The sequence below is a fragment of the Prionailurus viverrinus genome, chromosome D3 (genome assembly GCF_022837055.1).
Source record: "Prionailurus viverrinus isolate Anna chromosome D3, UM_Priviv_1.0, whole genome shotgun sequence".
Taxonomy (NCBI): Eukaryota; Metazoa; Chordata; class Mammalia; order Carnivora; family Felidae; genus Prionailurus; species Prionailurus viverrinus.
The window spans coordinates 19,343,604-19,366,764 of record NC_062572.1 but is presented as its reverse complement, the minus strand read 5'-3'; the positions used below and the strand labels follow the sequence as shown (position 1 = coordinate 19,366,764).

The 23,161-nt window shown below is 44.3% G+C and overlaps 1 protein-coding gene and 1 pseudogene across 1 annotated transcript in view; both read left to right on the top strand.

Moving 5' to 3' along the window:
* Positions 1-1,992: 1,992 nt before the first annotated feature.
* Positions 1,993-23,161, top strand: part of GGT5 (gamma-glutamyltransferase 5) — a 30,500-nt gene continuing 9,331 nt past the window's right edge. The window contains exons 1-2 of the mRNA XM_047828267.1: positions 1,993-2,099; positions 2,320-2,496. Of these exons, the coding sequence (XP_047684223.1) occupies positions 2,324-2,496 (173 nt within the window). The 5' untranslated portion in view covers positions 1,993-2,099; positions 2,320-2,323. The remainder of the gene's footprint in view (positions 2,100-2,319; positions 2,497-23,161) is intronic.
* LOC125149294 (cystatin-B-like) lies at positions 5,738-7,542 on the top strand (annotated as a pseudogene).

The following is a 23,161-nucleotide window of genomic DNA, read 5'->3' as shown; positions in this document are numbered from 1 at the left end:
CTAGAGGGGGTGAGCAGGGGAGGGGGTGTCACAACCTGATGGCCAGATGTCCCCCTGACCAGTGAACATGAGTGGGAACCCCTGAGACCAGGGGCACAGAGGCCAGGGGAGACCAGGTCTGGGCTCTCCTTCACAAGGCAGGAAAACCCGGTTTTTCCAAAGTGCTCACAAGGAAATGGGGTTTATATCTGCAGCCTGGGCCCTGAGCCCCAGAGGGTAGTACTGCTGGGGTCCCCCGGAGACAGGATGGAGGCTGGGCTGCTGGGGTGTGCAAACCTCCTTAGCCTTCATTTTGGTGCCAGAGGAAAGGCCATAGCCCTGTTTGCAGAAGAGAAGACTGAGGCCTGAAGGGCTGGTCTTGTTCCTGCTGGAGGTGAAGCTCCTTGGGCTCCCACATGTGGGCAGAGTGCATCCAGTTCCCCAGACCCCACGGGCTCAGCTGAAACCTCCCTCGGGTGCTGAGGGACTTGCTTTCCTCTCTCTTTCCTTCCCATCATCTCCTACCCCTCCCCTCCGGACATGGATACTCAGGACCCTTCTCAGCTAAGCCTCCCCAGCCGCATCTCTAGCCAGGCCTACCTTGATGCTCCTTCCTTTCCTGGGCCTTTGTTCCTCCAGCCCTCGCACTCTGGCCTCAGCCTGACCAGGATGGCTGGGGAGAGGAGGGGGGGATGTCCCACTCCTGATGGCTCAGACCTGCTGTCTCTGCCGCCCCTGCCTCCTAGCGGGTGGGCTGGCACTGGCCCAGGAATGCACTTTGTTTCCTGGTTGAGCAATGTCACTGTGCTGTGGGGGATAGTGGGGGCAGGAAAAGGCGCTCACAGCCCTCCCCATCCCACAAGGCAGCTGTGGGAACGGGCCTACTAGAGAGCCTGTCCAGGCTGACCAGAAGCTTGGGACAGAGCCCAGCAGTCTGTGTCGCTGAATGGGCATGGTTTCTCTGCTATACCAGGAGGTGTAGAGAGGCCTGGGGAGGGCAGTTGCTCAGCTGGGAAGGAAGACAGAGGACATACGGGGTGGGGGGGCATGGGGGCTTTGTGAGTGGGAGTCCAGCCTGTGGCCCCTGCACCCTGTGCCCCTGTGAGCCTGGTCAAGAGGGGACTCAAAGGGTCCCCTCTCCCCCAGCAGCCTCCCTGTTGGACACCCTGAGGTCTGGGCAAGGGAGGGCCTAGGCCAGTGTCCCCAGGAGAGGAGGCACTGTCACCACAGACACAGGGAAGCAGACACATTGCCAGGGAAGGGCAGAGAGGCAGATGGGAGGGCAGCCTTACTCTCTGGAGGCCCATGGTGGCATTTCTAGGACAGCGGGCCCCAGGGGTAGTGGGTGCCAAGGGTTGGATGCAGGCCCTGTCTGCATTCCTCACATAGATGTCTTGTAGTCCTGGGTGTTTGATGCAGATTGGGAAGCTGAACCCCTTCCTAGCACCCTTGTTCCCTGGCTAGGCTGTGGCTGAGCTGGGACTTGAACCTGGGTCCTGAGTGACATCGCCTTAGGTCCTCCCTCCCTCTGTCTCTGGCCCCCTTCAGCCCTACGTCTGTGTCCCAAACATCTCCACTGTCCTCTGACTCTGAGGATACTAGGGCAAGCTGTTGCTGGGCAGGGTCACACCAAGAAGACAGGAGTCGGGGTGCCACTCTGGCCCCCTTGTCTCTCTGAGCCTGATCCAGGGGAGGGGACTGGGCAGGCAGGCCTGAACCCTGCTGTCCTGGCTTTGCTGGGAACTGGAGAATGGCCGTGGGGGCTCTGGGCATCCTGCACCCCAGCTGTCTTGTGGGCAGTAGGCGCCAAGTCCTCAAGCACGTGGGTTGGGATAGCCCTGGGGAGGAGGGGTGTTGGTATCATCAAGGCTTGCAGGGGGCAGGCTGCGGGAATGAGGGAGTTAACGGCGGTTGCTTTCTCCTTTCTGGAAGGAAAACTCCCCACAAACGCCCTGGTCCCTGGCCTCCAGCCAGGGCCAAGAACAGGGACTGAAAACTGGAAGTTCAGGCGTGTGGCCAGCTCTGCCTCTCATAGCAAGCGTTAGAGTCGGGCAGCAGCCCTGCCATCGCCAGCTGTCCGTCCATACACCCACCTGTCCTCTGGGTGCCTCTGTTCGTTGGTAAACCTGTCTGTCCACCGTCTGTAATCCCGTCTCTGTCCAACCTTCTCTTACTATCTTTTGTCCAGCTATCTGGACTGTCAATCCATTTGTTTGTCTGTCTCTGGCCTCCATCTATTTGTTCATCTGTCCAATCACTTGTGAGTCTATCTGCCCATCTTGTTCATTCATCTACCCATCTGTCTGTCTATCTGCCTTCTCTCTCCACCCTGGACCTCAGAGCCATGGGCCAGGGACGCAGGGCCACGGTCAGCATGGTCCTTCTGGGATTGGGGCTGGCCCTAGCCATCATCGTGCCCGCCGTGGTCCTCTCTCGCCACCATGCCCACTGCGGCTCCCAGGCCTTTGCCCACGCTGCAGTCGCTGCTGACTCCAAGGTCTGCTCGGAGATTGGACGGTAAGAGGTGGGTGGGAGCTGGGTGGCTCTCAGTGGCTGGCTCCTCCTGGACACTTTGTGACCCGTGGTGAAAGTGTGGAGAAGGTGCATGTGTGTGTGCACTGGTGGTGGGGGTCACGTGAGTTTGGAGTCCAGCAAGGAGGCAGCCCCAGGACCCTTGCATAGAGCAGGAGAAAAGTGTGCGCAGAGGACAGAAGGGGGCTTGGGGATATTGACAGAGGTGGTGTGTGAGTCTATTCTAGCTCCAGGCCTCGGGAAGCCCCGAGAGGGGACTGCCACAGTGTCCCTGGTCTGGCCCGGGCTGACCCTGATGACTGGCACTGGCCCTTCAGAGAAGCCACACAATTGTCTAAGGCTGGGGTTTTCTCCCAGAAGTATGGGTGAGTCCTGGCTTGCCAGGGTGCACTCAGTGCTGCCCGGGGCCAGTCTCTCACCCTGACCCAGGATCTAGGAAATCTGCCCTTGCTGGCACCATGTCCCCCACAGCCTCCTCTTCTGATGTCAGGGCTTGGACCCAGCCAGTGACTGTTTGATGTCTGGGGCTGGGGCAAGGTGGGTGGTGGAGAGGGGGCCTGCATTTCCTATTCTTTTCCAGGAAGCCTAGCCCATGAGAGGCTTCCACTGCCCACCGGAGCGGAACATAGCAGGACGCCCCTCCTGGCCCTTGGCCCCCAGCCCAGGCCTGTGAGAAAGAAGCCTGAGAAATCATTCTCTCCCTGCTGGCCGGGTCTGCTTCCCGGAATATCTGCCTCATGGATCACTGTCAGGATCAGAAATGCATTATAAACCGAGGGGACAGTCCCAGCACAAGGGGGAGCACGGCCGAGTCCTGGCCCAGCCACTGCTGGGCAGGTGGTGTTCTGGGCTGTCTTTGTTCTGGCTTCACCTTTCCTGTATGCTTTATCCTTCTGTTGCATTAATTTGCCTTTTCCTTCCTTCCTTCCTTCTTTTGTCTGTCTGTCTGTGCATCTGTTCATCTGTCTCTGGTCCTCTGACCTGGTCCTCTGGGCTCTTCTCAGGGCTTTCTGTCTCCTCCTTCAGGGCTCCTTCTATGACGACAGTGGCTGAAGGTGGCAGCTCAGTGACAAGTGGGGGACAGGCTGTTTGGTCTCCCCAGGGGCCTTCCAGGTGATGGGAGAGGAGTGAACCTCCCCTCCCCCATGCTCTGGAGAACATACAGAGGTGTTGTGCCCACCTGAACCATAGCTGTAGTTGCAAACCAGGCAGGGGCTTCAGGCCCCAGAGACCAGTGCTGGGGACATGGTCCCCAGGAGTGAGAGCCGCTGCCACATTTCTTTGAGGGGGTTTGGGCCCACTGTGTCTCCCCTTGGAGAGGTTCTTGTCTTGTGGTTCTCTGTGGAATGTCCTGCTGTGCATGTGTGAGGGTCTGCGGTTGGGGTCTCTGCTCTTGAGCCCAAGATCTTCCCTGCAAGTCTCCTTAGTGAGGAGGGCGGATGTGGTTTCTCCCCGGTGTTTTGTGTACTTGTCAAACAGCACTCTCAACTTCCTGTTCTTGTTTTAAGAAGCCAGGAGTGGGAGGGAGCCTGGAGCTGGCCCCAGCTGCTGTGGAACAGGGGGTCAAGAGACCCTGGCTGGGCTGGGGTCCTCCTGGCCAAGATTCCCCTTTGAGGGCTCCTGGGCCATGTTGCTGCAGGCTCTGAAGGGAGCTGCCTGACTGAAGCCCACTCTCCTTCCTCCCTGCTGTCTCCAGCTTCCCTACCGCCATCTCCTTTTAGCAGCAGGCCTCCCAGACCCGAACTCCTCCTAGCCTACCGTGCCAGGTCTGTTCCTTTGGGGCCATGATTTCTGCAGCCAGGGCCCCTGGGGGAGGGGTCTTAAAGTTGGCATGAGTAGAGACCCAGCACCATGAGTAATGGGTAAATAGACACATGGTGACAGTGAGGTTCCTTTCTCTCTAGTCTGTCATCTTCCAGCCTTATGGCCCAATGTGTTAGGCTTGCATGCAAACTGGGTGTTCTGAGGCTCTGAGCAAGTGCTTGTCTTCTAGGGAGACTGCATGAACTTCAGGGTAGTGTTGGCTTTTCGGCTTTGTGACATATACCTGCCACTCAGAAATACCTGCCCTCCCACAGGATCCTCGGTGGGAAGATTCATTGCTTTTCCCAGAATCCAGTGGGATTCATTGCTGCACTTGATTTATAAAGAAACTAGGCCTGCACAGGAGGGAGCTGCCTGGTGTCACAGAGGGAGGAGGCCTCTGCAGGGGTGGAAACTGTCCTGGGCTGCTGGAAGGGTGGGGTCTTCTCAGAATCCTCCACCCCCTGCCCTGGATTCCAACGGCTGCCTAGCTCCTAGCCAGCCTGTAAAGGTCAGAGCTTTACTGATAAAGGGAGTAGTCATAGAAGAGGATGGTAGGGTCCAGAGCACTCACCTTTTAGGGCACTGGAGTCTGGGCTAGCCCTGGGCTGTGGAGGTGGGGACGGGGATGGGCCCCTGAGAGCTGGGTCTTACCAGCTGCTCCGACCCATCCAAGGATCTGTGGGTTTCACTCTCGGCACAGGGGTGAGCAGAAACTCTGGCAGGCTCTTGCGGTCTTTGAGCCTCTGTGAAATGAGACTCATGCTGGCACTTGCCCCCTTAAGGGCAGGCATGAAGCTTGCCTGGCCCATAGGAGATGCTCCCTTGATGGCAGCAGTCTGACCACTGTTACAGTAGATTGGATTGGATGTGGGTTGACATCTCAGGGTTAGGAGTAGGACCCAGGGTCCGAGCAGGGGACCCCACTGTGGAGTAGGCTCATAGCTCCTTCCCCTCCCAGCCCCTGTGGCCCTAGTGGTTCTCTGGACTCCTGGCCAGCTCACCAGGAAATTACTGCATTTCCTTCTCTCAGGGCTGTGGCTGTGGAAAGAACTTGTTTGCCTGGGCAGTGTGCACCTGCATGTGTGAATGTGCACATCTAGGGGTTTGTGATAGCAGTGATGGTGACAGCAGCCTCTCAGTTCCTCGAAGCCAAACATGTTCAAAATGCATGATCGTTCTGCACTCTAGCTCTCTACTGGTGAGAACTGCTCCCACTCACAGGCTCCGGGAGCCGGGCTGGCTCAATTGGTAGAGCATGGGAATCTTGCTCTCAGAGTTGTGAGTTGGAGACCCACGTTGGGTGTAGAATATACTTAAAAAAAAAAAAAAAAGCCAGGCTCAGGGAGGTTGAGTTATGTGTCCAGTATCATGTAACTGGTAAGTGGGAACTCCAGCCCAGGTGGCCTGAGCCCCGGCCATTATGCCTGTGGACATGGATGTGTACAGAGTACAACTCAGTGGGCCTTGTGGGTGCAAGAATGCTTCTCTTCCCAAAAGGTGCTTCATCAAATAGGAATGAGCAGCACCTACTATCTGCCAGCCATTGTGCTGGGGTCACAGTGGTAACCCAGATGTTCAAAGTCCTTGCCTTTGTGGTGGGTGAGACAGACAATGAACAAACCCATGCCTAATGCTGAGGGTTGGAAGTAATTCTTGGTCATCTGAACATCCTCTTTTATGAAGTTTCTGTTAAAATCTTCTGCCCATTTTCCTATCAGGTTGTTCTTCAAATGTATTTTCTGTGTTATCAAGACAAATAATTTTTCTGTCTTTTAAGATATGCAATGACTGTTAAGCCACCCTTGCATCCCTGGAAGAACCCCATTTGTTCATGATTTTAATATCATTTTTATTTGATTTGCTAACTGTTTTTAAAAGTTAAAAGTCCCACCCAACATGGGCTTAAACTGACGACCCAGAGATTAGGAGTGGCATACTCTACCAACTGAGTCAGCCAGTCACCTCTGATTTAACATTTTGTTTAGGATATTTGTCTTTATGTTTATGAGAGATGCTGGTCTGTATTTTTCCTTTCTTATAATGTCCTTGTCAGGTTTTGGTATCAAAGTTATAGTGGCCTCATAAAAAGAGCTGGGAAGTGTTCTCTTTTTTCTACGCTCTAGGAGAGGAAGTGTTCTCTTTTTTCTACGCTCTAGGAGACAAGGTTTTGTTGTTTTTTGCTTTTTTTGTTAATTTTTTTAATGTTTATTTTTGAGAGAGGGAGACAGAACACAAGCAGGGGAGGGGCAAAGAGAGAGGGAGACACAGAATCTGAAGCAGGCTCCAGGCTCCAAAGTGTCAGCACAGAGCCCGATGTGGGGCTTTCGAACTCACAGTCTGCGAGATCATGACCTGAGCCAAAGTCAGACGCTTAACCAACTGAGCCACCCAGGCGCCCCTGTTGTTTTTTAAGATTGATGTTATTTTCTCTGTCTTTTTTAATGTTTCTTTATTTTGAGAGAGAGAGAGAGGAGAGAGAATGAGAACCAATGGGGGAGGGGAAGAGAGAGGGAAACAGAGGATCTGAAGTGGTCTCTGTGCTGACAGCAGAGAGCCCAATGCGGAGCTAGAACTCACGAAACCCGAGATCATGACCTGAGCCAAAGTCGGACGCTCAGCTGACTGAGACACCCAGGCGCCCAAGTTATTTTCTCTTTAAATGCTTGGAAAAATGTACTGGTTAAGGCTTTTGAGCTGGAGTTATTTGTGTATGTGTGTAAAGGTGTTAAACAATGGATTCTAAGGCCACCTGCCTTAAGCAGAGCAGGGACCTCAGGTCTGGGTTCCGCTCGGCCCATCTCCTGATAGCTGCCAGCAAGATTTGTGGGGGCACCTTCAGCCATGCAGTCTGCCACGGCTGAGACCCAGACCATCACCAACCATATGAAACCACTACTGGAAGAGCAGGAAAAGAACAAGTTTGCTACTTTTAAGGCTGTGGAGTTCAGGAGCCAGGTGGTCATGGGGAGGAAATACTTCATCAAGGTTCAAGTTGATGATGATGAGTTTGTGCATATTTGAGTATTTGAAAGTCTTCCACAGGAAAACAAGCCCTTGGCCTGGTCCAACTATCAGACCCACAAAGCCAGACATGACGAGCTGGCGTATTTCTAGTTCCCATTTTGAATAGGGCCTGTCTGTGTGGTTCTGTCCTCTGTGAATGTGTCTGGGATCATGAACAATGTGATTTCTACACTGGGCCACTTGAGGGTAGAGGGAGATGTCATGCACCTCTCCTAAGTTTCATTAGGAGAGACAAAGTCAACACAATTAATGATCTTAACTACTTTCAAAGAGGACTTGTATTCTCTTTAAATATGTATTTTTAAATCTTTACAAACTTAAAAATAAATAAATACATAAACAAATAAATAAATAATGGATTCTATTACTTTCTTTTAGAGATTTTATTTTTAAGTAATCTGTACATCCAACTTGGGGTTCAAACTCATGACCCTGAGATCAAGAGTTCCATGCTCTGCGGACTGAGCTACTCAGGCACCCCAATAATGGATTCTATTTCTTTAATAAATATAAGACTATCACATTTTTATTTCTTCTTTTTATTTTTTATTTCTTCTTGTATCCATTTTAGTTAATTCTTTGCAAGGGATTTGTTCAGTTTATGCAAATTGTCACCTTTATTGACAGACAGTTGGTCAATACCATTTTCTTACTACCTTTTTAATGTCTGGGTCTGTAGTGAGTCCTCTTTCATTCCTGGTATTGGTGATTAGTGTTTTCTCTCTTTGTTCTTGACCAATCTTGATAGGGGTTTTATCAATTTTAGTGTCTTTTTGAAGAATCAACTTTAGTGTTGTTGATTTTCTTTATTATACATTTATAACCTTTTACACTAGTTTCTATTTTTATCTTGATTCTTCTACTTCTGTTGAGTTTGAGTTGCTTTTCAAAAAAAACTCATCTTGGGGCGCCTGGGTGGCGCAGTCGGTTAAGCGTCCGACTTCAGCCAGGTCACGATCTCGCGGTCCGTGAGTTCGAGCCCCGCGTCGGGCTCTGGGCTGATGGCTCAGAGCCTGGAGCCTGTTTCCGATTCTGTGTCTCCCTCTCTCTCTGCCCCTCCCCCGTTCATGCTCTGTCTCTCTCTGTCCCAAAAATAAATAAACGTTGGAAAAAAAAAACAACTCATCTTGAGATACACAAATTATAAGATGGGTACGTAGGTTATTGATTTTTAAACTCTTTTCTGATACATCAAAGCTATCATTTTCCCTCAAAGTTTGGCTTAGATGCATTTCACAAGTTTTTTGCTGTTGTTGTGGCTATTTTCCCCCTAAATGTTTATATTTTTATTTTGAAAAAATTTTAAATCCACAGAAAAATGGAAAGAATGCCCATTTACCCTTCACTTAGGTTCACCAATTGTTAATATTTCACCTTGTTTTCTTTTTCTCACTCCATATATTATCTATTTATCTATTTTTATTAATTTTTAAAATATTTATTAATTTTTGAGAGAGAGAGAGAAACAGAGTGCGAGCAGGGGAGGGGCAGAGAGAGAGGGAGACACAGAATCTGAAGCAGGCTCCAGACACTGAGCTGTCAGCACAGAGCCCGATGTGGGTCTTGAACTCACGAACCGCAAGATTGTGACCTGCGCCAAAGTAGGATGCCTAAATGACTGAACCATCCAGGTGCCCCAATCTATCTATATGTTTTTAAAAGTAAGTTGCTTTAATCATGGCACTTTATCCCTAACTACTTAAGTATATATCTACTAAGAATAAGATATTCTCCTATATAACACTGATACCATTATCACGCTCAAGAAAATTTGATACCTCATCCAGTTCAAAATTTCCCAATTGATCCAGTAATTCTATCATCTATTTTCTTCCTTCCCTCCTGTCTATCATCTATCATCTATCTTCTACTTATCTCTTTACATCCAGTATCCAATCAGTGATTATCATGTTTCTTTAGTCTTATTTAATCTAGAACTTCCCCCTGCTTCTTTATTTTTATTTAATTTATTTATTTATTTTAGAGGACAGAGTGTGTGAGCAGGGGAGAGGGGTTGGGGTGGGGGGAGAGAGAGAGAGAGAGACAGGAGGGGGGAGAAAAATCTTAGCAGGTTCCACACTTATGGAGCCTGATGCGGGGCTTTATCTCACAACCTGGGATCACGATCTGAGCCAAAATCAAGAGTTGGTCACTCAACCAAATGAGCCACCCAGGTGCCCCTTCTCTGCCTCTTTAAAAGAAATGAACAAACAATTGATCTTCTATGATATTAACGTTTTTAAGGAAGCCAGTCCAGTTGTATCACAGTCTTGTTTCACAATCTTGGTTTGTCTAGTATTGTCTATTGTCTATTATTTCTTTCTTTTAATCTTTAAAAATTTTTTGATATTTGTTTTTGAGGGGGGAGGGGCAGAGAGAGAGAAGAGGATACAGAAGATCCGAAGTGGGTTCTGTGCTGACAGCAGAGACCCCCGATGCAGGCCTCGAGCTCATGAGTCATGAGATCATGATCTGAGCTGAAGTCGGACGCTTAACCAATTGAGCCACCCAGGCGCTCCTCTAATTATTTCTTCATGATCAGATCCAGGTTAAACACAAAGGATCTCCTATCATTGGTGATGCTAAGTTGGATCACATCGTAAAAGTGGTATCTTCCAGATCCCTCCACTCTAAGGGGTAGTTCCCTGTTAAATAAGTAGCATATGGTTTGATACTTTGAGACCAGGCGAGTATCCTTTTATTAAACAACACTTGACCCCATGTTTTAGCATCTGTTTTGGTCCTTGTCTGAATAAATAAATTTGTGTTGCAAAAAGGTGATTTCTAAACCTGTCATTTCTTCAACATTCATTAGCTGGCATATCCCCTCTTACCCAACCTAGATGTTCTTGAGTATCACTATTGACTCAAGGATTGTCTTTTTAATGTATTTTTTAATTAAAAACTTTTTTTCCAATGTTTATTTATTTTTGGAAGAGAGAGAGAGAGAGCAAGTGGGGGAGGGGCAGAGAGAAGGAGACACAGAATCCAAAGCAGGCTGATGGCTCTGAGCTGTCAGCACAGAGCCCGATGTGGGGCTTGAACCAGGAGCCATGAGATCATGACCTGAGCCAAAATCGGACGCCTACTTGACTGAGCCACCCAGGCACCCCTCAAGGATTGTCTTAATTCAATATGTTATAATCCAACATTGTTATTGTTTTTGATGCCCAAACTGTTACAGATTTGACCAAAGAGAGCCCCTCTAAGCCAGCAACTATGTTCTTTTACACAAATCCATTAGTCTTAGAAAATTTTCTTGACTTCTAGCCCAAAATGTTCCAGGATCTGCTTGTATATCCCCTCAGCCAGATCTGAAATCAGGAATTAGTAGATTATGGTATTTCAGAAACCAAGATTTAAGTGCTAGGAGTGTTCACTGATATGGAGAAGCCATTGCTTCTATGATGTGTCAATGCATAGAACCAGAAGAAACATACAAATGCCATGAGTCTGTACTGAGACCTCCAGTTCAGATCCACCATGATAGGCTTCTTCTCATTTTCCTCTCATTTTCCTCTCATCTGTGTGTCTCCTCTACCATGGTAAGAGAAGTTCCCATCAAATATATTTACTTACTCATTCTATCCCCAAGTACTCACAAAATTGTCTCCAAGTTAATTCAATAGTATCACTCAATGAATCTAAGTAAAGTTTGAGATCTCTTTGCATGGTTTTGTTGTTGTTGTGTTTGTCTTTAGCCTATATCCCACAAAAGATGTATGGTACAATTAAATTTTTTTCCTATGTGGTTATCAGTTCAATATATGTTAGCTTAATTTTTTTTCAGTTCATATTCAATGTTAGGGTTTCCTTTTTCATCCTTTTTGTTTTAATTTTATTTTTGAATACAAGTCAAAACTATGTAAAAAGATATCCTCAAAGATCTCATTCACCTTACCTTCATTCTGTTCCTATTCAGTCTTTTAGAGGGAATCATTTTCATTTGTCTCTGATTTATTTTTCCTGTTTTTTTTAAATTTATATATCTCCTTTTCATTTTCTTTTTCTTTTTTTGCTATTATGTCTGTTTTTTGTTTGTTTTTTTTTTGCAAAACAAGAAAATATATCACTTACTTTCTCTTTTTGGCATAGCTTTTAATATCAAGAGGCTTGTATTTTTGCTCTAATGATTATCATATTTCTGTTGGTATCTTTATTGTATGTTATATATTATATGTAATTACAATATTAGATATATAAATATGATACTTGTAGTTCTCCTACTTTTTTTGGGATATTCTCTATTTGCTCCTCTGATGGTTAAACTAGGCTATGGTGCCCAGTAATTTGGTCAAATACTAGTCTAGATGTTGCTCTCAAGGTATTTTATAGATGTGATTAACATTTCATTCAGTTGACTTTAAAACAGATCATCCCGAAACCTGGGTGGGCCATGGCCAATCAGTTGAAGACCGAAACTACAAAAACAGGTTTCTGGGAAAAGAATCTGTAACATAAAAATCCTGAGTTTCCATCCTTCTGACCTGCCCTACAGATTTTGAACTTGCCAGCCTCTGCAATAACATGAACCAATTCCTCAAAATAAAAATCTTTATGTCTATCCTATTGGACTGATAGAATTCCCTACCATGGGTAATACTGAAATTACCTGGAAACCTCTTCTTCCCCTTGTTTTTTCTCTCTCCCAAGATAGGATCTGAAGAGATATGGGATATCTTCTTACTCTTAGTTAATACCTATCATTCTATCAAACCTTATTCTATTTCTTATACAGCCTCTTTCTTCTCACTCCCATCTTCCTTTTTGTATCCACACAATAGGCCTCACCATCCATAACAGCTTTAGCTGTTTTTACCACTTTTTTAGTTAATTTTCTCTCTTCCCACCAAATGAGTTTTCTTTCCACAGAATCATTAAAAGGAAATTTTTCATTGGTTCATTTAACCCATCTACACATCCAATTTCATGTGTAAGAACACAGGCACATTTACTTTTATCAATACCGGGGGGTCTGTAAACCAAAGAGTATTTTTTTAATGTTTATTTATTTTTGAGAGAGAGAGAAAGGGAGAGAGAGAGAGAGAGAGGGGAGGAGGAGAGGGGCAGAGAGAGAGGGGGACAGAAGATTCCAAGTGGGCTTTGTGCTGACAGCCAAGAGCCTGATGCGGGGCTTGAACTCACCAACTATGAGATCATGGCCTGAGCTATAAAGTGAGGCGCTTAACCAACTGAGCCATCCAGATGCCTCCAAAGAGTTTTTTCTTTTAAATTGTCATTTGACTGGCCCATAAGTAAAAGACAACAGTCATGTCCTCAAAACCATATCTCCAATCCATTTTTTATGGTTGTGCTATACCTACATCTTCAGAACAAGAGCCATTAAGTTGCTGTACTAATTCCATTACAACCATCATTTTTAGTTTTAGGTCTACATGTAAATATATATTTAATTCTTACTCCCACTCATGTCCAAGTCTTTCCAGTTATTTTGGTTCTGAAGTTTGCTTTTTATTAGATTCTTCAGGAAGCGTTCTTGGGGAAAATATTCACTGAGTTCTTGCATGTTTATTTTTTTTTTCTTCCAAGTCTTTATTTAGATTCAAGTCAGTTAACATATGGTATAATGCTGGTCTCAAGAGTAGAATTTAAGGATTCATAACTTACATATACCGCCTAGTGCTCACTACAAGTGCCCTCCTTAACGTCTATCACTCATTTAGCTCCCCCCACCCCACCTTTCCTCCAGCAATGCTCAGTTTGTTCTCTATAATTGAGTCTCATGGTCTGCCTCCCTCTCTGTTTTTATCTTATTTTATTTTTCCTTCCCCTCTCCTATGTTCATCTGTTTTGCTTCTTAAATTCCACATATGAGTGAAATCATATGATCTTTGTCTTTTTCTTTTTTTTTTAATTTTTTTAATGTTTATTTATTTTTGAGAGACAGAGAGAGAGACAACATGAGCAGGGGAGGGGCAGAGAAATAGGGAGACACAGAATCTGAAGCAGGTTCCAGGCTCTGAGCTGTCAGCACAGAGCCCGACGCAGGACTCGAACTCACGAACCACGAGATCATGACCTGAGCCGAAGTGGACGCTTAACTGACTAAGCCACCCAAGCACCTGGTTTTTGTCTTTTTCTGACTGACTTATTTCGCTTAGCATAATACACTCTAGTTCCACCTATGTCGTTGCAAATGACAAGATTTCATTCTTTTTGATCACCAAGTAATATTTCCATTGTGTATATATATACACCACATCTTCTTTATCCATTCATCAGGGCTTTATTCATTCATTGGGCTCTTTCCATAATTTGGCTATTGTTGCGCTGCTATAAACATTTTTGTTGTCTGATTGCTGAGGCTAGGACTTCCAGTACTATCTTGAACAGTGGTGACAGTGGACATCCGTGTTGTAGTCCTGACCTTGGGGAAAAAGCTCTCAGTTTTTCCCCCTTGAGGACGATATTAGCTGTGGGTCTTTCATATATGGCCTTTATGATGTTGAGGTATGTGCCATCTATTCCTACTTTTTTGAGGGTTTTTATCAAGATTAGATGCTGTATTTTGTCAAAAGCTTTTTCTTCATCTATTGAGGGGATAATGTGGTTCTTATACTTTCTTGTACTAATGTGGTGTGTCACATTGGTTGATCTGTGAATATTGAACTACCACTACAGCCCAGGAATAAACCCCACTTGATCATGGTGAATAATTCTTTTAATGTACTGTTGGAGTCAATTTGCTAGTATCTTGCTGAGAATTTTTGCATTCGTGTTCATCGGGGATATTGGTCTATAATTCTCCTTGTCTGGTCCTTGTCATTATAATTGGTCCTTGTCTGGTTTTGGAATCAAGCTAATGAAGTTTTCCTTCCATTTATATTTTTTAGAACAGTTTCAGAAGAATAGGTATTAATTCTTCTTTAAATGTCTGATAGAATTCCCCTGGGAAGTCATCTGGCCCTGGACACTTGTTTGTTGGGAGATTTTTGATTACTGATTCAGTTTCTTTGCTGATTATGGATCGGTTCAAATTTCTCTTTCTTCCTGTTTTGGTTTTGGTTGTTTATATGTTTCTAGGAATGTATCCACTTCTTCTCAGATTGCCCAATTTGTTTAAAAATAATTGCTCATAATATTCTAATTGTACTTCTGTGGTATTGATTGTGATCTCTCTTCTTAAATTTTGTGATTTTATTTATTTGGGTCCTTTCTCTTCATCTTAAGTCTGGCTAGGAGTTTACCAATTTTGCTAATTCTTTCTTTCTTTCTTTCTTTCTTTCTTTCTTTCATTTTATTTTTTTATGTTTATTTAGTTTTTGAGAGAGACAGAGCACGAGTGGTGGAGGGGCAGAGAGAGAGGGAGACACAGAATTGGAAGCAGGCTCCAGGCTCTGAGCTGCCAGCACAGAGCCCGACACAGGGCTCAAACCCATAAACCGTGAGATCATGACCTGAGCTGAAGCTGGACACTCAACTGACTGAGCCACCCAGGCACCCCACTAATTCTTTCAAAGAATCAGCTCCTAGTTTCAATCTGTTCTGTTTCTTTTTATTTCTATATCATTTATTTCTGCTCTAATCTTTATTATTTCTTTCTTCTGCTGGTTTTAGGCTTGATTTGCTGTTCTTTTTCCAGTTCCTTAGATGTAAGACTAGGTTGTGTATTTTAGACATTTCTTGCTTCTTTTTTTTTTTTAATTTTTTTTCAACGTTTATTTATTTTTGGGACAGAGAGAGACAGAGCATGAACGGGGGAGGGGCAGAGAGAGGGAGACACAGAATCGGAAACAGGCTCCAGGCTCTGAGCCATCAGCCCAGAGCCTGACGCGGGGCTCGAACTCACGGACCGCGAGATCGTGACCTGGCTGAAGTCGGACGCTTAACCGACTGCGCCACCCAGGCGCCCCAACATTTCTTGCTTCTTGACGAAGACCTGTATTGCTGCACACTTCCCTCTTATGACCACCTTTGCTGTGTCCCAAGGTTTTAGAATGTTTTATTTTCATTTTCATTTTCTTCTATGTATTTTCAAATTTCTTTTTTAATTTCCTGGTTAACCCATTCATTCTTTAGTAGGATGCTCTTTAACCTCCATGTATTTGTGGTCTTTCCAAATTTTTTCTTGTGGTTGACTTCAAGTTTCATAGCATTGTGGTCTGAAAATATGCATGGTATGCACTGGTTGAGACTTGATTTGTAACCCAGTATGTGATCTATTTTGGAGAATGTTTCGTGTGCACTCAAAAAGAATGTGTATTCTGCTGCTTTAGGATGAAATTCTCTAAATATATCTGCTAAGTCCATCTGGTCCAGTGTGTCATTCAAAGCCATTGTTTCCTTGTTGAACTTCTGCTTAGATACATCTATTGCTATAAGTGGGGTTTTAAAGTCCCCTACTATTATTGCATTATTATCAATGAGTTTCTTTAAGTTTCTTATTAATTGATTTATATACTTGGCTTCTTCCAAATTGGGGGCATAAATATTCATGATTGTTAGCTCTTCTTACTGGATAGACCCCTTTACTGTGATATAATCTCTTTTTGCAGTCTTTGTTTTAAAATCTAGTTTGTCTGATATAAGTAGGCGACTCTAGCTTTCTTTTGATGTCCACTAGCATAATAAATGGTTCTCCATTCCCTCCCTTTCTATCTGGAGGTGACTTTAGGTCTAAAATGAGTCTTTTGTAAGCAACATATCAACGGGGCTTGTTTTTTTAATACATTCTGATACCCTATGTCTTTTTTTTTTAATTTTTTTTTCAACGTTTATTTATTTTGGGGACAGAAAGAGACAGAGCACGAACGGGGGAGGGGCAGAGAGAGAGGGAGACACAGAATCGGAAACAGGCTCCAGGCTCTGAGCCATCAGCCCAGAACCTGACGCGGGGCTCGAACTCACGGACCGCGGTGACCTGGCTGAAGTCGGACGCTTAACCGACTGCACCACCCAGGCGCCCCTGATACCCTATGTCTTGATTGGAGCATTTAGTCTATTTACATTTAGAGTAATTGTTGATATATATTAATTTAGTGCCATTGTATTACCTATAAAGTAATAGTTCCTGTAGATTGTCTCTGTTCCCTTCTAGTCTTTGTTGATTTGGTCTCTCTTTCCCACTGAAAGAGTCCCCTTTAATATTTCTTGCAGGGCTGGTTTAGCGGTCATGAACTCCTTTAGGTTTTGCTTGTCTTGGAAACTCCTTACTCTCCTTCTATTCTGAGTAACAACCTTGCTGGATAAAGTATTCTTGGCTGCCTATTTTTCCCACTTAGCACATTTAATATGTAACGCCACTCCCTTCTGGCCTGTCAAGTCTGTGGACAGGTCTGCTGCAAACCTTATGTATCTGCCCTTTTAAGTTAAGGACCTTTTGTCCTTAGCTTTCAGAATTCTCTTTGTCAACTTTCACTGTGATATGTCTTGGTGTTGGCATGCTTTGGTGATTTTGAGGGGAGTTTTCTGTGCCTCTTGGACTTGAATGCCTGTTTCTTTCCCCAGACTAGGGAAGTTCTCAGCTATAATTTGTTCAAATAAACCTTCTGTCACTTTTTCCTGCTCTTCTGGGATTCTTATGATAGGGATATTATTGTGCTTTATAGAATCACTGAATTCCCTAAGTCTATATTTGTGATCTAATAGTTTTTTTTCCCTCTTCTTTTCAGGTTCATTATTTCCCATAATTTAATCTTTTATATCACCTATCCATTCCTCTGCTTCTTCCATCCTCATTGTGAGGATCCAGTCAATTTTGCATCTCAGTTAAAGCATTTTTTAATTGGGCCTGACTAGTTTTTAGGTCTTTTGTCTCTGCAGCAAGAGTTTCTCTGGTGTCTTCTATGCTTTCAAGCCCAGATAGTACTCTTATGATTGTAGCTCTAAATTCTTGTTCAGGTATATTGCTTATGTCTGTTTTGAGCACGTCCCTGGCTGTGGTTTCTTTTTTCTTTATTTTGGGGAGAATTTCTCCTTCTTGTCATTTTGTCTAGCTTTTTGCCTTTTGTGTGTTATGAAAACTTGTTATTTTTCCTGTTCCTGAGAGTAATGCTCTATAAGAAGAGGTCATACACTGTCCAGGAACTGCCAGGTCAGGAAGTGTTTCTGGTGTATGCTGTGTGCACTCTGCTGTTGTGATTTGTCTGCTCTTTTCTTCACATCAGCCCTCTGCAGAGCTCTTCCTTGGTTGCAGTGGGGAGTGTTTGGACCTTTGACTAGGTGTGCTTTGAGTTGTTAAAATAAACCTTTTTTTTTTAAAGACTGTTCCAAAAAAAGAGAAAAGAAAAGGAACAAAAAACCCAAACAAGCAAACAAACAGACCAAAAACTGTATGCCTGATTCCAAAGAAAAAAAAAGAAAGAAAGAAAGAAAGAAAGGAAGGAAGGAAGGAAAAAGCCTGGTCCTATTTCCATCAGAACTGAAGCTGATGCTTTGGAGCACTCTATGATCAGTAGACTTGGTGCATGTGTGGGGCTTGTGTTGGTCCTCTTGAGGAGAGGCCCACTGTGCTGGCTCAGTCAGACCTGCCCTAGTGAAGGTGCACCTGCAGGGCACAGCAGGGTGGGTTTTGGTGTAAGCAGCTCCAGCCTCCACTGGGAGTGTTCTGTTGCTTGCTGAAGTCCAACAGTGCTGGTGGGTGAGGGAAGATGGCATCACTCTGCTCTCTTATTGCAGGGTAGAGAAGCTGGTGTCCATGCTGTTCAGGTAGCCCTCACAGATAAGTGAACAATCTCCCCTCCTGTGTTCCAGGCTTCCTTCAGATCTCCCAGTGAAACCCAGGGGATCCCTACACCATGCTGTCCATTCCTGGGCTTCTGCCTTCCTTCTCCACAGGAGCACCACTGCCTGCCCAGATCTACTCCACTGAATGGCGCAGACTTCTAAATGCTCAGATTTTGAGCTCCACTGTTTGCAAAAACTTCCGATAATCAGTTCCTCTTGATTCTCCAGTCAATGGTTTCAGGGAAGAAGTATTTTTCTTGTGTGGGCCTGATGTGCAGTTCTCTCTTCCCTTCTCTCCTCTCCACGAAAGGGGCTCCCTTCTCACCTCGGCGCCATGGCTTTTCTCTCCCCCAGTTCACATCTCAGCATCTTGTACCCGTCACGTTCTCTCCCTCTAATTGGGCAGGTTGTTCTCTTAATCCTCAGATTGATTTCATAGGTGTTCAAAATGATTTGATGTTCATATAGCTGTGTTTGAGGGATGAGGCAAGCCTGGGGTCCCCTTACTACTCTGCCATCTTAACTCTCTCCCTCTTGCACGTTTACAACAGTTTGTGGCCTTTGTAGGTGATGGTCAGTTGAGATGGATATAAAATCTTTGGTTCACGTTTTCTTTCCTTGAATGTGTTGATTATAACACTTCACCATCCCTGGAACAAAGCATTGGTGTTGAAAAGTCTGATGACAATCTTATTTTCTTTCTCTTCTAGAAGAGTCTTTTTATCTATATTCCCAAATAATTATTAATTGTTATTGAAGTCCAAAAGGTTTATTAGAATATATCTCAGTGTTGGCTATTCTGAATTGATTTTCCCACATAGTGGAGTGCCTTTTTCAATACAGAGTAAATTTTGTGGGTTTTTTTTCCTTTTAAATTATGAAAGTTATCTTGAATTATAGTATTTATTACTTATTCTGTCCCATAGATTTGGCTTTCTGCTTTGGGACTCCTATTATGTTTGTGTTTGATCTTCTTTGCCTGTCTTTTGTATTTTAAAATCTCTTTTTCATTTATTTTTGATTTAAAAATTCTCCCCTTTTTATCTTCTCTTTCTTTTTAAAAAATGTTTATTTTTGAAATAGAGAGAGAGAGAACACAAGAAGGGGAGGGGCAGAGAGAGAGGGAGAGAGAGAATCTCAAGCAGGCTCCATGCTGCCAGAACAGAGCCTGACATGGGGCTCGAACCCATGAACTGTGAGATCATGACCTGAGCTGAAATCAAGTGTCAGACACTCAACCAACTGAGCCACCCAGGTGCCCCATCTTTTAAAAAAAACTTTTAATGTTTATTTACTTTGAGAGAGAGAGGGAGAAAGAGAGAGAGAGAGAGAGAGAGAGAGAGAGAGAGAATGAGCAAGTGGGGAGAGGCAGAGAGGGGAGAGAAAAATCTCAAGCAGGTTCCACACTGTCATTGCAGAGCCTGATGCGAGGCTCCATCCCACAAACCGTGAGATCATGATCTGAGCTGAAATTGAGTCAGATGCTTAACCAAATGAGCCACCCAGGTGACCCTCATGTTCTCTTTCTTTTAAGGAACCTCTGTAGGCATTTGCCCTGTGTTTGTGCTTAGCCTTCATTTCAGGGAATTTTTTCTTTTATGTTTTATTCTTTCTTGAGTTCTATAATTTTGTTTTTTTAAGTCATCTTTTCTAGTCTCTTCATTTGCAGTTTTTCTAATTCTGATGTATGCTGTCCCTTCATTGCTTCTATACCTCTTTTAATTTATTTTGGCACATTTTGAAATATTAAGTTGCCATTTACATCTGCTTTGTAGGCTCGTCTTTTTAGCATGCCTCCATGGATCATTATGCTGCTCCTTATTATCTTTTTTTCTTATAACAGTTCTGTATGGGGTATGACTTCAACATGTTTTATTATCCATGGTAAAGCAAGATGAATTTTCCTGTACTTTTAGGCTGGAAGGCAGGTCAAAATAGCTTTTATTACTTCATAGCTCTTGAATTCCTTCTGCTGTTTTCACAAAATGATTGGAAAAATATATGTGGTCTCCAACTTATTGACAATTGTGTTCTCTTTCTTTTGCCTCTGTGGTTCCTGTCCTGTTCAATTTGCTTCTACTACAGTAGCCTCTCATCAGGGCAGGGCTCTCTGCCCTGGAGGAGGGTGTTGGTTTATTCATTTTGAGAGTTCTAGGACCCAGAACTCTTTAGCACCATGTCTTCTCTTGGTTACCTTTCACTCACCCATAAGCTGGAGACTGCCTAACACAATCTGTAACACTCATCTGAGTGAAGGTTTTCACATTGATCTCTTCCCTCTGAGACCCTGTGGGGGATGTGGAAGTTCTTCAGACCCATTGCCTCCCCTTTCCTTCCTCCCATATGATGGCTGATAACTCAAGTTCTGATGTATAGTATTTTCACTGCACTTGGTTTGAAACACTTTCTAATCTCTGTTGTAATGTCTTCTTTGCTCTGTGAGCTGTTTAATAGTGTTTTTCTTGGTTTCCAAATATGTGGGGATTTTCTAAGTCATTTGTATGATTTCAGTTCTTTGAAACTTGTGAGGCTTGCTTTAAGGTCCAGAATATGATCTGTTTATATAAATATTCTATGTGTTCTTGAACGTGTATTCAACTGCATGATTTCTGAGTACATCACTTTGTATGTGTCAGTTCAGTCATTTTATTACAGTGGTGTCATTCAAATCGTCTACAGCCTTACAGATTTTTATCCTACTTATTCTATAAGTTTCTGACCTGCCTCCCAGCCTAAAAGTTTCTACCATGTATATTTGTCTCTTTCTTTTTGTTCTGCCAATTTTTGCTTTGCATTTTTAAACTAAGTGTACATGCATTCAGATTCTTATGTCTTCATGTTGAATTGAGCTTTTATAATAATAATGTATCCCTATTATCTCAAATAATATCTGTCTTCTTAAAATCTACTTTGTCTGAAATGAATATAGTTATAAATGTTAGTTAGCATTTGCATGATTTTTTTATTGTTTTATCCCAATGTCTTTTAATCTATTTTCTATATGTTCTATAGTTTTCCCCCTCTGTACTTAGATTTGGATATTTTGGTTTTTTTAAATATTTTTTTAACGTTTATTTATTTTTGAGACAGAGAGAGACAGAGCATGAATGGGGGAGGGTCAGAGAGAGGGAGACAAAGAATCTGAAACAGGCTCCAGGCTCTGAGCTGTCAGCACAGAGCCCGACGCGGGGCTCGAACTCACGGACCACGAGATCATGACCTGAGCCAAAGTTGGCCGCTTAACCGACTGAGCCACCTAGGCGCCCCAGATTTGGATATTTTGTATTGAATTAATCTTTTTTAAAAATTTGTGTCCAACCTGTTGCTAATTTACTATTAGCATTGAGCTCCTAATTCCATGTATTATAGTTGCCAGTTCTCTGGTGAAATTCTTAATCTTGTTTTTTATACCCTTCAATGTACTGTGGTCTGACAGTTTCATAATCTGGAGATCCCATGGGTCTTTCTTCATTGTTTATGCTTTCTCTTGGGCTTTGTTTATGCTGTCTTACTGCCTTGTTTGCTTGGCTATTTTAAATTTAGCATTTGGGGAATGTGTTAAAAATTATTAAAAATAATTTTTAGAAATAATCTGAGGCCCAGGATATCATCTTAATCCAGTTTGATTAACAGTAAGGACTTGAAGCTTGGGCCACTGGGCTCATCAAGGCTGACCCATTTCTCGTTTTACTTCCAGAGCAAGGACCCATCTCCAAGTGTGATTCACCAGCATACCCAACCCCCAGCCACACTAGGGTGTCAAAAGCATTGTGTGGCTTCTTGGCCACTTCTTCCAGGACCAGCAAACATCTTTCTCTCTCTAGGCTCCTCTTTCTCTAGGCCTGTATTTCTTCCCAGCTTGTGATGTCTTTAAGCAGATGTTTTCTATTTGTCTGGATTTTCTAGTGGTCTGTAGGAAGTTTGGTCTGAATTATTTAGTTTCCTGTTGTGGGGATGTCTGAGTTACATTTTTACAGGTAATTTTGTTAAATATGTAAGGGTGGGGGGGAGGCAGAGGCAGGGGACCAAGAGATGTTGCAATAGCCCAGGTGAGAGATGCTGGTAGCTTGGATCTGGGGATGAAAGAAAGTGAACAATCATGAAGGACTCTAGCATTCATGGCCAGCACAAAGGTGTGAATGGTTGTGTCCTTTCGAAGATAGTGAAGGTAGGAAGGGAGCCATTTGGCGGGACAAGAGGTGGTAGGAAAATGCAGTTTAGGTCATGTTAAGAGTGAAATGCCTCAAATAAAAACTTAAGAAACAAACAAAACAAACAAAAAAGTGTGAAATGCCTCTTAGACACCCAGAGGAGGTATCTTGTGGATGACTGTGGATGTGACTGGAGTTTAGGGGAGAGGACTGAGCTGGAGATAAAATTTAAGGATCATCAGGGTGGAGGTTGCGATTTAAGCTCTGAGCCTAGATCAGCTCGTCTGGGAGGAGATATAGCGCACAAGGATGGAGGACTGAGCCTGATGCCTTCAGCAATGTGAGGTCAGGGAGGTGGGGGGAAAACCAGAGCATGGTGGTGATGGTGGTGGTGGTGGGAAGGTGTCTTCTGGAAGGTGAGTATAGAAAGCACTTCCAGAGTCAGGAAGCAATGAGTCAGGTGAGATGAGGCTTTTATAATGGGAATTTAAAAAAAAAAAAAAAAGGTTTTACAGTTTGTCTTTTGTTTTTGCTTATGGTGTTTTCATCTTACTAAGAGTTTGTGTTTCTCTGTGTCTGGATGTGACTGTATTTTATGTGTCCCTTTCCCATTCCAAGATTGCAGATGTCCATGTGGTAGCCATGTGTGCCCATGTGTGAGCCCAGAGAAAGGACTCAGAGAAGGGTGTGAGCCCAGAGTGGAGTGGTCAGGCTGAGATGCCTGAGCTGAGGGAGGGTGCTGGGGTCAGAGGTCCAATGTGGTGGAGGGGAACCAGGTCCACTCCCTCTTTGGGCCTTGGTTTCCCCATCTGTAACTGGTTTAAATGCTTGCTTCCTTGAAGTACTGGAGAGGATTCCTGGGTGTTCAGAATGAGGCAGCCCCCAGTGAACTATACAGGGCTGTACCCTAAGGACAGGGTCATTTCCTTGACACAGGCCAGTCTGACCAGCACCTTGGAGCTTAAGGGCCCACCCCTGGGTGG